The 14082-nt window shown below is 29.5% G+C and overlaps 1 protein-coding gene across 1 annotated transcript; it reads right to left on the reverse strand.

Annotated features, from left to right (window-relative positions):
- Positions 1 to 397: 397 nt before the first annotated feature.
- Positions 398 to 8626, reverse strand: LOC134834578 (sodium-coupled monocarboxylate transporter 1). The gene is made up of 5 exons (XM_063849305.1): positions 8556 to 8626; positions 4031 to 4395; positions 2829 to 3003; positions 2623 to 2758; positions 398 to 1912 (listed from the first exon to the last, which is right to left on the reverse strand). Exons 1-5 carry the CDS (start codon positions 8559 to 8561, stop codon positions 582 to 584), a joined length of 2013 nt encoding a protein of 670 aa, XP_063705375.1. The 5' UTR covers positions 8562 to 8626; the 3' UTR covers positions 398 to 581.
- Positions 8627 to 14082: the final 5456 nt, after the last annotated feature.

The raw sequence follows: 14082 nt of genomic DNA on the forward strand, positions 1-14082 counted from the left end.
GGAGTTTATTCTTCTTCAATTAAACGAAATTTTTCAAAGTTGACATAAAGCTGAAATCTCTGAAAAATAAAATTTGTTAAAAAAAATTAGAAATTCATCAAACATAATTTTAAAAAATCTTATAAAATTGTAAATTCTTACAAAAACTCGCAGCTGTGGACCTTAATGACACTGTACCTATATACTTATTACAATCACCATGTCATTAAGTTCTAACAAGTGTCCCTTTATATACTTAGTTACGTGAGTGTCTTACATTTTACTACAAGAAATTTATTATTTTTATAAAATGAAGAAAAACCTTCGTTAAATCCTATCTTAAATTTATTCAATATTTTTTTTTTTGCAAAATTTTACAAACTTTTTTTAATATATTTACAAAATTTTGTGACGTGATAGCGGAAACAAATTAATTTCAATTCATCTGGAATCGTCCTAACTCTAAAAAAAATCCTATTTTTTAATCACAGTCTTAGTCATTACATATTAAAATATTCTATCTAACTACAAATTTATTTTTTTTTTATAACAATAATGATCAAAATACAACAACTTGTAATTTTCTTTTTGTTCGAAGTTAATTATGACACTTGAGTTTCACTTTTCTTTTCGGACGTGGTTTCAACTTGTTGCGTGTTATCGACATTTTCAGCTGTCTCATTTTTATCTTCTCGACGGAATATCGTGAAAATGCTCGATTGTGGATGTTTTTTCGTCGAAGTAGATTCTTCGGCGGTATCTTTGACGTAACCCAGGTTTTCGTGCATTTGTGTTCCGGGCTTTTCATCGGTATTTTCACCAGCTGGCGATGCTCCTTCGACTTGATCGAGATAAACGCGTTTTTTGAAAGGAAGGAAAGCGCAAGCCTTGCGAGCCAAAGGATGAACTAATTTCGATTCGTAATTGTCTTCGTCGGATTGTGTCAAGGCGCTTACAATAACTCCGATAATGACGGTGATTAATGTTCCAAAGACACTGTAGTACATGTAAGTAACGGAAAAGAGACCCGCAAGAGAGCTTTCTGGTTCGGGAGCGGGAGTGGTAGGAACTCCAAAAGTGTTGTAAGAATTGATCTCCAAGGGTTTGTTGGACATCAACCATGAGCTGTACATGTTCTTGTTCAAATTGGACAAAGTTTCGTTGGAACAACCATCAATCGAGGTGGGCAAAAGACTCTTTTTGGTCTTTCCGAGGGTCAAATTTCCCCAAACGAGCCATGTGGTGGTCATTTGAGCGACAATCATTCCCACGGAAGTTCCTTTCCAATTGGCAATTGGACACATAATGGCCAATACAAAAGCTCCCAACAACGATCCTGAAGTACTTGAAGTCATGAGCATACTTGCTTCAATAACCCCCGATAAAAGTCCCACGGTGAAGCCAACTCCCATGATCAAAACCGCATAAACGGTCCCCACAAACTTGATAATGTTCACTTGTTGCTTATCCTTCATATTTTTGAACGCTGGCAACTGCGACAAGAAATCTTCCCAAGTAACTGTCGCCAAAGAGTTCAAATTGCTAACTTGCAAGGCCAGAGCTCCGTTGAACAAACAAGCCATGAAAAGTCCTGTGAACCCGGGAAGATAATTGAACTCATTGTCAACGAAATAAGGCAAGAGCTCATCCTTCTTTTGAGTTATTCCAGCTTTCAAAGGGTCACAATTCCAGTACGTGGCGAAAATTCCAATTCCAGCAACCCATGAGAGGGAAAACAGCACGAAAATCATCGGGATGTTTGACATCATCATCTTGTTGATCTTTTTGAGAGATGGCATACTTAAGTAACGTTGAATGAAGTTTTGCTGGCAGCCGAACTGACTCATGGAGATGAAAAACTGACCCATCCATGCGGAAAGTGTATCAACGCGAACTGTCATGTCGCCGGTGAAGTTGAAAAAATCCAAGCGACCTGCAAAAAATTTTTGACGTCAGTTGCAGTTTTTCAAGGTTTTGTTTTTGTTTGAAGTGAGATTTTGTGAGAAAAGTTACCGATTTTTATAATTTCAAGCAAATTTCATCACGAAAATTTTTTTTCATGAATTCCAAAGGTAAGAATTATATGAGATCTCATTTTTTTTAAATTAATTTAATTTAATTTTTTTTACTTATTCTTAATTTTTTTAACTTCTTTTTCATTTTAAATTTAATATTGAGAAAAATTTAAATTTCAGTATGATTTTTTTTTTTCAAAAGTTTTAAATTTATTATGAATATTCGTAAATTTGTGAAAATTTTGACATTTTCTAAGTTCATTTTTTTTAGTGATTTTAACCTTAAAATTTTAAAATATTAACTAAAAATATTCAAAAATCATATTTTGTTAAAAAAGTATGACTCAAACTGTAAAAATTATTTTTTTTTTAATTTTAAAAAATTATTTGTTTAATATTTTCAAAAATACTTTTTTTAAAAATTTTCAAAAAATTTTTTTTTTTAAATTTTCAAAAATTATTTTTTTACAAATTTTCAAAAATTATTTGTTTAAAAATTTTCAAAAATTATTTTTTAAAAAATTTTCAAAAATTATTTTTTTTTTAATTTTTTAAAAGTGTTCAAAAATTCAAGATCTGGTCCATTTTCTCACAAAATCACACAAAAACGCATTGCACCGTTACAAACCTTGATCTCTGTTCGTTGTATATGTTTTTGCTATGCCACCTCCTTTGTAAAAACCATGAATGATGATGACGATTGTCACTGCGATCGTTGTAAAAACTTGAATTACATCTGCTTTGATGGCATGTTTCAATCCTCCCTGAAATAAAAAAAACAAATAAATTACAAAAAACTTCCTTAAAATCTGGTTTAAATCCTAAAAAACTTACCAAAATGTTAAAAATGATACTAATTACAGTCATTCCAACCAATGAAGCCCAATACGGAATCCCGATAACGGTATTCAAGGCAACGGTCGGCGTGTAAATCGTAATTCCCTGATTCATGACTTGACGAATGATAAATGATCCGGATGCCAGACAACGTACCAGACGACTTTTAAATCTGTGGTTTTAATGGAAAAGAAGTTGAATGGTAAGTAGGGTTGTTAAAACTTTTGACATAAACTTAAACTAATCAATTTTTCTTGAACTTAAGTCAATTTAAGTTAAGTTGAGCCTTAAGTTCAATTTGACTTAAGATAATTTAAATAACTTAATGTTCATTTTTTGAAAAACAGGTTTTTTTCATCAAAATTTAATTAAAAATTCGAAAATTAGATGATTTGCTTTAAAACTTAAGTCAAACTTAAGTCCAAAAACTTTCAAAGCTAAAGATTTTCTAAATTTTTTTCAAGTTTAAGTTTAAGTTTGATTAAATTTTTAAGCTTAACAAGAATAATCAAACTAAAACTTGAAAAAAAAATTAGGAAATTTTTAGCTTTAAAAGTTTTTGGACTCAAGCTTGACTTAAGCTGACTTAATCATCTAATTTTTAATTAAACATTGATAAAAAAAACCTTTTTTTCAACAAACTAACATTAAGTTATTTAAATAATCTTAAGTCAAATAGAACTTAAGGCTTAAACTTAAACTTAAATCTTAAGTAAAACAAAATTTTTGGCTCAAAAGACTTATTGACTTAAGTTCAAGAACAATTAAATAAGTTTTGACATTTAAATTAAATTTTAGGTAATTTTTTTTTCATTTTTTAAGTTTTACGTTAAGTTTCTAATTTTTCTTAAGTCAAATTTAACTTTAACTTATAAGACCTAAATTTGAGTAAAAACATAAGGTTTTTTTATTCAAAAGATTTTTTGAATTAAGCTTAACTTAAGCTGAATTAAGCTTAACTTAAGCTTAACTTAAGTTGACTTAAGATTAATACTTAAGTATTCGTAATTTATTTTACTTTTCGGCTAAATTTCGGAAAAAAATAAAATTATCTCAAGTCAATTTGAAGTGATTTTTATTTTTTAGTCCAGATCAAAAGTTTAAAAAATTTGACTTAAAAACTTTTACAACCCTGATCATTCTTCAAGTAACGGTAACTTTTGTAAGAGAAACTGTACAAAAAAAATATTTATTTTTACCTCATGTCCAAATACTGATACACGGAAGTAATTCCCAGATCGAAGTACACGGGAATGAAGAGAAAACACACGACTGGATATGCGGAAATGTATCCATAAAGCGTCTCCCACATCTCGGCTCCGCGATAATACAATTCACTGGGAAATCCAATAAAAGTTCGCACTCCAAGCGTTCCTCTGCCAATCGAGAGCATCATGGCAAACATTCCAACGCTGCCGGCAAAGACATAATTCGCCTTACTCTTGACTCGCTTTTTCGTCTTGCTGGATCGAAGGTTACTCCATAGCGGCGCTATTGTACTAAAAATGATGAAAATCACAAATACCAAGTAATCCCATATCAGCTCGTGAAATTTTTTCGTAAACTGCAATTAAATGAAAGAGAGACAAGTGTTAATTGACCGAAGGTGTGAATTATAATTAAAAGTTTCTCATTAACAGCGAGACGCGTGACCAAACAGGATTGCGAAACACCTGGCAATGTTGCTAACAAGAAATCAATGTTAATCAAGTTCTTTACAATATTCATCAATGACACAAAGTCACACTCAGAACATTTGTGCAAGATCATGTCAGCTAATCTCTTTTTTTGCTTTTAATCATTTATTTTCAGGTCAATTTGTCTATTCAAGCTAAATGATCGATGATCAGTCTTAATTGATTGTTTTGATCGCATTACGACGAAAAAACGTGTCTCGAAACCTGAGGTTCGAAGAATCAGGTAATTCCCCTTTAACTGGAACCAACAAAACTCACGATATTCATGATGATCTGATTTTAGATCAGATCGGGTGCAATTTAGTGCAAAAAAGCTCAATGATTGTTATTGTGGAATTGCAACCATGCATCAATTTGATTCACACGAATTGAGTAAACGCGAAAAAAACTGGGTGAAAAACAATGTTATAATTTAATGTCACACTTGTAATTTAAAATAAATTTCTCTACACGATAACTCTTTGCTGTTTGTTACGTTGTTGGAGAGTGGAACGTGACATTTAAATACCGGCGTTCTTAGCATGTTTACAGAGAGGAGGAAAAAAAAGTTAATTGTATGAAATAAAGTGAAACAAATGAAATGTAACATAATAATAGTGATTAAAAAGTGTGAGATGTGATTAAAGGAAAAAAAAATTGACTCGTTTGAAGGAAATCAAGGAAAGTTAATTGAAGGAATTTTATTTGAGGATAGGAAGGTAAGTTATTTGAGAATTTTTTTAAAAGGTTTTTTTTATTCAAATTTAATTTTTATTCATTAGAAAATCTGTTAGGAGCCTTGTATTGAAGTACAACTGAAACCAAAATTATCCAACTATAATATCGAGTATAATTTTTTTTTTTGATTATTGTTTTTTTTTATCAACAGACTCGACTTAGCAATAATGATAATAATTAACTTAAATCATAATTCATAGAAGCCAAAATTCGAAGTATATCTAAATGTTTCTTTAGAGCATTTGAAAAACTTCAAACAGGACAAACAGAAGACATTGCAGCATTACAAAAAGTACAAAATCGAGCTCTTAGAATATTGACGCATGGAAATAGAGATAGCAGTGTTCGTCTAATGTTACAACAAACCAATCTGTTAAATGTGTCGCATCGTATCTCGTTTAATGTTTTATTAATTTTTAAAGCTACACAAAACCTACTTCCTAACTACCTGTCTACAAACATTGAAAAAGTGGGCGACACAGAGACATATAACTTAAGAAACAATGCTTATTTAAGACCAAGACAAGAAATTTCATACAGTGAGCAAACTAACCAGATAACAACTGATAGCGGCGCTTCATCAACAACTCATCAGAAAGACCCAATGAGCTTTCACACAATTGAAGCCAATTCGAAGCTTAACTTAACTCAGTCTAAAGACAAAACTTTGTATCTTCAACTCAAATGTCAAATCAATTCCTTGATATTGCTGTGAGACATGATAAGTTCCGCATGACGTCTCACATCAACTACAGTTATTCGTCAATAAATGCTTGAGAAGGATCCTGAAACTGTCCTGAAAATATTTTGACCCAATAGGATAGCTAACCGTGAGTTTTACGAAAGATACGAACAAGAACTTGTCGAAATCGAAGTGAAGTAAATAATATTTGACTGGGTAGGACACATAGTTTGTCACAATGTCGATCACATCAGCAGAACAACTCTATTTTAAGCCCCTTAACTAATCTAGATAGACAGTTTTAAACGAGAAAAGAAACAAATTCTTAGTGTTGTGTTTTAAAGGTCATAATTTTATATAAAATTACATTTAAATACAGTAAACATTCTGTCATGGGGCACAAAAAATTCAAATAATTGTACCAATAAGAGAATATTTATTCTCTAATAGGGCATATCAATATTCAGAAATCCATACATTTTTCAATGAAAATTTATAAAAAATGATAGATTTATAAATATTTTTGATCAATAAGCTAAATTTTAAGTATTTTGATCAGAAATTATTCAAAAATATGTAAATTTATTGAGAAATTTAAAAATAATAGATTTCTATGAATTTTAAAATTTTTTTAAATTTATCAAGTTTTTCTTCCTTAATTGTCATATTTTAGACAATTTAAAACTTTTTCTATTGAAAGCAGTTAAAATAAACCCAAAATTTGAGATTTTGATTAAAATTCCATAGAAAATCGATGTGCCCTATTAGAGAATATGCCCTAACTCAGAATTGCCCTATGATAGAATTTTCACTATGTATTATTTTAATATAATATTTTTATATAAAATATGACCTTAGCTTAAAGACTAAGAATTTGTTCCTTTTCAAACATGCATATGAACTCCAGCCGTCGTTGTTTCGTTAAATGAATTAATTTATCATTTTTCTTTGACTATTACTCGAATTTATTAATATCAATATTTTCTTCTTTTTAAAACCGAAACTATTCATATATTTCTACATAACAAAGTTATCGATTTAGGAAGAAAAACAAGCAATTTATTAACTGAATTTTTCTTTATTGATATTTAAAATTCTTTTAATCATCAAAAATTAATATATATTTTTTATGGGACAAAGAATATTATTAAAATATTTTTTTATTATTAAAAAATCATTTTCATTAGTTTTTTGAACTTTCAAAACCCGAATTAGATCATTAAATTTTTTTTTGGAATCCCCCAAAAAGATCATAAACCATTTTTCACATATCAAACGCAATAAAATCTCTAAAGAAAAAAACAATAAAACAGCTACCGAAAAATAAATAAAAACTACTCGGCACAAGCTAAGAATTTCTCAATGATCTCAATTATCTACAAATTAATTCAAACACCTGATAAAACATCATATGATTTTGTATCCGATATCTGTCTGGTAAACATTTTTTTATCATTTTTAAAACAAATGAACTAAAGATCAATTCACATGACAATGACTCACGGCGTGATATTTTTGTTATTGATATCAGAATTAAGTAAAAAAAAAAAAAATTAAAAAGTTTGACCAGTTTTAAATAAATATGAGACATTTAAATTTTTACAATTTCTAGAACAATTCATCTAGTTAATTGATATTTATGCATTTTATTTATAAATCAGCGTCTAATCTATTAATAACATTGAATAACTTGTCACATAATTTTATAGTTTTTTTTTCTCTCTAAGTAAGCGAGAAAACTTGTTGCTAATAAACACTTAGCAACCTGACACTCTGACATTAAATGAGTTTATTGAACCAAATGTTTGTAAATAATAAATATTACACTTTGAACAGAGAGAAAAATACAAAAAAATAACTGGATGCGTTTCCGTGTCTCTCTCTCCTCCGCGCGAACGTTATCTGTAACATAACAAGGCGATATCTTCAACAACAACAAGAAACAATCAGACAGAATAATTTTTTTAATCTTCAAGTGTGCAAAAAAACAACACTTCTTCGAAAGGTGTTAATCAATATCTAACCGGTTTTAGTATTTTTTTTTTATTAATAACATTAAATTTTTTATCACTCTCAGAATGTTTTTTGATGTCATGGATGTTTTTTTAAACGCCTTGCCCACAAAAAAATTGGGGAAAACCAAATATATTTTTTTAAATGCATTTAAATTTTCTAGAAAATTAAAAGAAACTCGTTTTTGTGATTTTCTTGCAAAAATTATGCTGAAACCGCAAAATACGAAGGTTACATTCACTCGACTTTCATTCAAATTCCGTCGTAAAAAGCCACAAAATTTAATAATATTATTTTAAATAATTATTTTTCATGAAAAAAAAAGGTCGTTGGTAGTTGTATAACGTAAAAACACAGAGTTGTACTCATAATTAATAAGCATTCATTATGATCAATTAGAGAGAATTGAAATAGGAAGGCACGTTTTGCTGCTTATCACATTTTATTTTACATTTCCGAAAATATTTTAATGAATGGAGACGCCGCATTAAAATTTAAATGTTAATTTTTTGATTAAATAATTTTTTTAAACGTCACTTTTTTACATGAGATCCGTGATTTAACGTAATTTTTAGGAAGAAAAATTTTTTATTTATTTAAAAATGCAATTTTTACCATCATTTTGTAGCACTTTACTTTTTATTTGCTTAAATTTTTCACGTTTAGTGTCTAATTATTTTTTGCAAGTTTTTTTACACAATTTTGTTTTTATTTTGGTTTCATTCATAAAATTTTAAATTTTATTTTTTTTTATTTTTTCCTTTATTTTAAAAAAAACATTTTTCAAACGAAACTTTTTATTTATTTTAATTTTTTTTTTAATTTTTTTTTTAATTTTTTTAATTATTTTTTTAAATTATTTTTTTTAATTATTTCTTTTTAATTTTTTAATTATTTTTTTTTATTTTTAAATTGTCTTATTTTTTTTTAAATTAAATTTTTTAATAAAATTGCACTAATTTCGAGAAATCATTCCGAAACGATCAGCAAAGTCACATCCGATAGTTATCGCAGCAAAAGTCGAACTGTCCACTTCGAGCTTCGAGTGATCAACTCAATAACTTTTTTTTTGCATACATTTATAAATACTTTACAATTTACCTGTACGCGACACAAAGATATTTCTATGCAAGCAAAAAGGAACGTCGTCATGAGTGACGACAACGACGCTAACTTCAGAATTACTACATCGCATGTTTGTATAAAAATCACATGGACACACACTAAAAAAAAATAATAAAAATACACAAAAAAAAAACTTAAAGTAAGTGTCGTTTTTTGGTGATTTTTTTTTTCGCGTATTTTTAATTTATTCAGAATGTTTTGAGTGTTTTGCTTACAGACACCTCGAAGTTGAGCACATCGCAAAAAAAAACGACGTAAGAAGGCTTGAAATAGTTTTTTTTATGGGACAAGTTGTTCCATGGTGAACTTGAGCAATAAAAGAACAATAAAAGACGAGAGAAAGAATATCGGAAAGAAAGATTTTTTTTTTGGTCATGTGACTTTTTTTTCCAAGAAATACGTAACATTTTGTTTTTGTTTGGTTAACAAATCCAGTATGCATTGGAAATGTGTTAAAAAAGATATTTTTGGTAATGATGTTCGATGAAGTAATTAAAATACTATTGACAAAGTTCTCTAAATTTAATTGTTTTTCGTTTAAAATAATTTTTTTTTTAAATTAATTTAGTTTGAACTTAATTTTTATGATATGAATATTTTGATAAATTTGATAATTTGAATAATTTGATAACATAAAAAAATTATTTAATTTAATTTAAATTATTTTTATATTTGAAAATATTTTAACTAATTAAATATCGAAATAGTTATTTTTTTTAAATAAAATTTTAAATTTTATTTAATTTTTTTTTAAATAATTTTTATTAAATTTACAAAATTCTTCAAAAATTTTAAATTTTTTGAGATTTCTAATATTTTTTTTCTAAAATTTAATTAGAATTTATTTTTAATTTTTTTTTATTTTCCACAAATTCAATTTTAAATAATATTTTATATCTCATGGTAATTAATTTTTTCCGAAAATGACAGATGAGAAAAATAAATAATTACATATTTAATGCAAATTAGATGAAAATTAAAAAAAATGTCTTTAAAGATTTATTTTAATTTAAATGTTTTTAGACAAATAATTTGTAAATTCACAATTTATTTAAATTCGAAAGTTTCCGTTAAAAATTTGAAAAAAAAAATTATTTAAAAAAAATGAAATAAAATTCAAAATTTTTGTAAAAAAATGTAACTATTTCGAAACTTAATTTGTTTAAAAATTTTCATATATAAAAATAATTTAAATTAAATAAAATAATTAGTAATTTATTAAATTAAAATTTCAAAGTAAATTAATTTAAAAAAATTAAAATCCTTCAAAAAAAATTTGAAAATCGTTTTTTGCTAATTCAAAGATTTTTCAAATATAATTTAATTTTTATTTTTAATTATTTAATTATTTAAATTAATAATTTTTTATTAATTATTTTTTTTATTTTGTTTATTAATTTTATTTGTTAGCATTAAATTTATTAATTAATAAAATTCACACAATATTTTAAGATTTTCGAAAAAAATCCGAAATTGTCAAAAATTTTCCAAAAATATAAATTTTTTAATAATTAATTAAAATAGTAATAAATTTAAAGTTTAATTTTTTAAATTAATCTAAAAGAAATTTTAAAAATTAATTTTTAAAAAAATCTTAAATTCGTTAGAAAATTAAAAAAAAATACAAACCTCATAAAAAACAATCAAAATTTATTTTAAAAAATCAAAAATTGTCCAATTTTCTCACAAAATAAAAATTCGCAAAAAATATCAAGTTACAAACTTGACTAATTTTTTAACCAAAGCAAGTCTTTTAAAAAATGGGATCATTCTTAATAAAAATCATTTCAATCGATGTTTTCGACTTTTGTTTCGATCATCGAACCGGTTTCTTCAAATCTTTAAAAAAATTCCACTCGATTACGCATAAGAACCTCCTAAACTTTAAAATTTATGAAAAATAAGCAAAAAAAAATTTTTTCATTAAAAACCTTAATTTATTAAAACTTAAAAAAAAAATTAAATAAAAAAAAATTAAAAAGTTTCTTCTGATTCTTCTTCAGCAAAAACTGAGTCAAAGAGATCCTTGGAGCCCCTTACCAGCGTGTGATAAAAGTCCACAAATGGTCTCATGAGGCCATCGAAGACCCCAGCGACCTTTACTTGAAAATTTTGATCCGTACTCGTGTCTATCGGAGTGATAACTGACGTCGTTAGCTCCGTTTGGGCTTCTGTTACAATCAGATCTGTCGGAATTTCATTGGTTTCTGTCGTTGTTGTTGTTGGCAGCGTCACTTCCGTTCTTTCAAACATCTTGGGACGCAACATAAACTCGGCTGAAATATTAAAATCATTCGTGCTCGGCTCAATGTGGAAGTGTTTCAACTGTTTGACGAAAATTTTGGGCTCTACTTCCTCCTCGTCGACATCAATTTCGTTCGCGACTTCATAAAAATTCGTTTTTGTGTCTTGCAGGAAGCGCTTTTTCCGTGCAAGGTCATTTAAAGGTCGTTCCGCGATGGATTTTATATCAATTGGAGTCGCTTTTGAGATTTCTTTGCCAGTTTCGGTGAACCTCAATGCCTTCCGGGTCTTTCTTTTGGGGATATGGACACTTGAGATCGATCGGCGAGTCCTCACAGGAGTGTCCTTTGTCGAAGTTTCCGCATTTTCCGAAACTTTCTTCTCGATTTTCTGCAAAAGCTTCTCAAAAGCCTTCATAAAACGCGCATTTTCCTTCTTATCGGTCAATTCCACGCGATTTCCATGCGGACTATTTCGTTTTTTCTTGTCGCCAGCCTCTTGTTCGTCCGAACTGAAGAACCGATCGTCGTCTTCGTTGAAATATTCATAGTCATCGGTGTCTTCCTGGTCTTGTTCTTCCTGATTTTGATCGTTATCTGTCGTTTCCAAGCCCCCATTTTCCATTTTTGCCAATTTTTGTGCGACTTTTTTGCGTTGCAGCTTATTTTGACGCACCGTGGGTGCCAATTCCTTCACCAAAACGGCATATTGCGTGTTTTCGTCGTTCTTTTCTTGCTGTTTTTTGTTCATTTTCTTCGATTTATACCCCGAACGAACTTTTGTCGCGGCAATTTCGTAAATTTCCTGGTCCTCGACCTTTTTTTGTTGCTTCCGCGATGCCGGTTTGACAAATTCCCCGCCAAAATCGCTCACGAAATCATCAATTGACTCGACTTCGACACTTTTTTCGCGTCTTCCGTCGTCTAAAAGTTGCTCGTCGGGCGTTTCTTGTTCCAAATCTGCTTCTTTTGTCTTTGGTTTCTTGCTTTTTTTGGAATTTTTCGATTTTTCCTCGAATTCGACGTAATCGTAATCAGGATCCTTGTCAATTGAGTCTGTGCCGACGAAGAGATACATTTCGCCACGCGGCAAATCCACATTTTCGCGACTTTGGAAGATTTTTTCCTCAATCGAAGACGGTTGTTCGATCCCGGGAATTTTTGTTTTTTGATCCAACTTATTTGTGAGCAAAATTTTGCCGTTATTGAAGGGCGTCGGAGGTTTTTTCGCTGCTGGAGGCTGTGGCGGCGTCAAAGGTTTGAAAAAATTAAAGTCCTTCATGAGTTGTCGCTTGATCCGAGGCAAAATGACGTCATAATGTCGCTTTTCGTGGTTCAAATTCTCGATCGCGAGGTCTTTTAAGATACGGACAACCGGTGACGAGTGTTTTTTCTCGTGACTTTCGTCGTCGTCGACTTCATCAGAGCTCGTTGCCATGCAATGACCCACATTTGCCATCGGAAATTCATAAAAAGTCACCGACTCGGCAGGTACACTCAACAAAATTGACCTTTTAAAGTTCTTTTTTCGCGAAATCGGGGTGATTTCGGAGTCGAGACCGAATTTTTTGTCATTTAAACACACCTCGCCGTCACAAATTGACAAAACGTACTTCCGCACGATGCTTTTTTTGTGTCTCAAGGCCATATTGAACTCGGTTTTTAAGCGATTTTCGCCCGAATTCACCATCATAAGGACAAATCCGCCGGTTTGGTTCCTCCCACAGAAGGCATAGTACCCGAAATTTGTGCGGTCAACCTTTAAAACTGTCACGCCAAAGACTTTTGTGCCAATTAAGTGCTTAAAAAGTCGCGTTATGTGATGTTGGAAGCCCGGATATGCGAAATCACGTTTCACGAGAGGCTTGAAAACAGCTTTGAATCCTTTTCGTGATGCGTCGCCGAGTATTCGAGCCCATTGGAGACCATCTTGCGTGCATTGGGTGCCACATTGAGTGTTGCTGGCGAAGGAATTTCGGCGGGAAATGAGGTTTAACCACACATTGGGCTCGTGTTTGAGGAGATATTTCAACGATGTGTCTTTGGTAGCGAGAAAAGTGGGGTTTGTTGGGTGATTGAAGTCTCTAAAAATGAAAAAATTATTAATTTTTTGGTTTTTTTGAGGAAAAGAAAGGGACTTACTGCTGCCAAACTGAGGAATAAATAATGTCCTTGACTTCGTTGAAGAAAAATGAAGTGTCGTAGGTGCTAAGGTCCTCTTTGAGATTTGCAGGGATGACTTTCCAATTCGTTTTTTCCTCGGGGAAGACTTTTACCATCGTTTCGAATGCTTTGAAGTCATCTACGTACTTTTTGATGCCCGTTTCGTTTAATTCTGAAAACAATTTTTTTATTAAAAATCAATTTTTAAATAAAAAAAAAATAACTTTTTAGCCCAATGAATATTTTAAAATTTTCTTTAAGAATATTTTGAATTTTTATCCCAATGAACATTCTAAAATTTTTCCCAAAGGATATTTTGAATTTTGAGCCCAATGAACATTTTAAAATTTTTCTCAAAGGAATATTTTGAATTTTAAGCCCAATGAACATTTTAAAATTTTTCCCAAAGAATATTTTGAATTTGAGGCCCAATGAACATTTTAAAATTTTTCCCAAAGAATATTTTGAATTTTAGGCCCAATGAACATTTTAAAATTTTTCCCAAAGCATATTTTGAATTTTTTCACAAAGAATATTTTAAATTTTTTCCCAAAGAATATTTTGAATTTTAGTCCCAATGAACATTTTAAAATTTTTCCCAAAGAATATTT

This window comes from Culicoides brevitarsis, chromosome 3 (assembly GCF_036172545.1).
Source record: "Culicoides brevitarsis isolate CSIRO-B50_1 chromosome 3, AGI_CSIRO_Cbre_v1, whole genome shotgun sequence".
Taxonomy (NCBI): domain Eukaryota; kingdom Metazoa; phylum Arthropoda; class Insecta; order Diptera; family Ceratopogonidae; genus Culicoides; species Culicoides brevitarsis.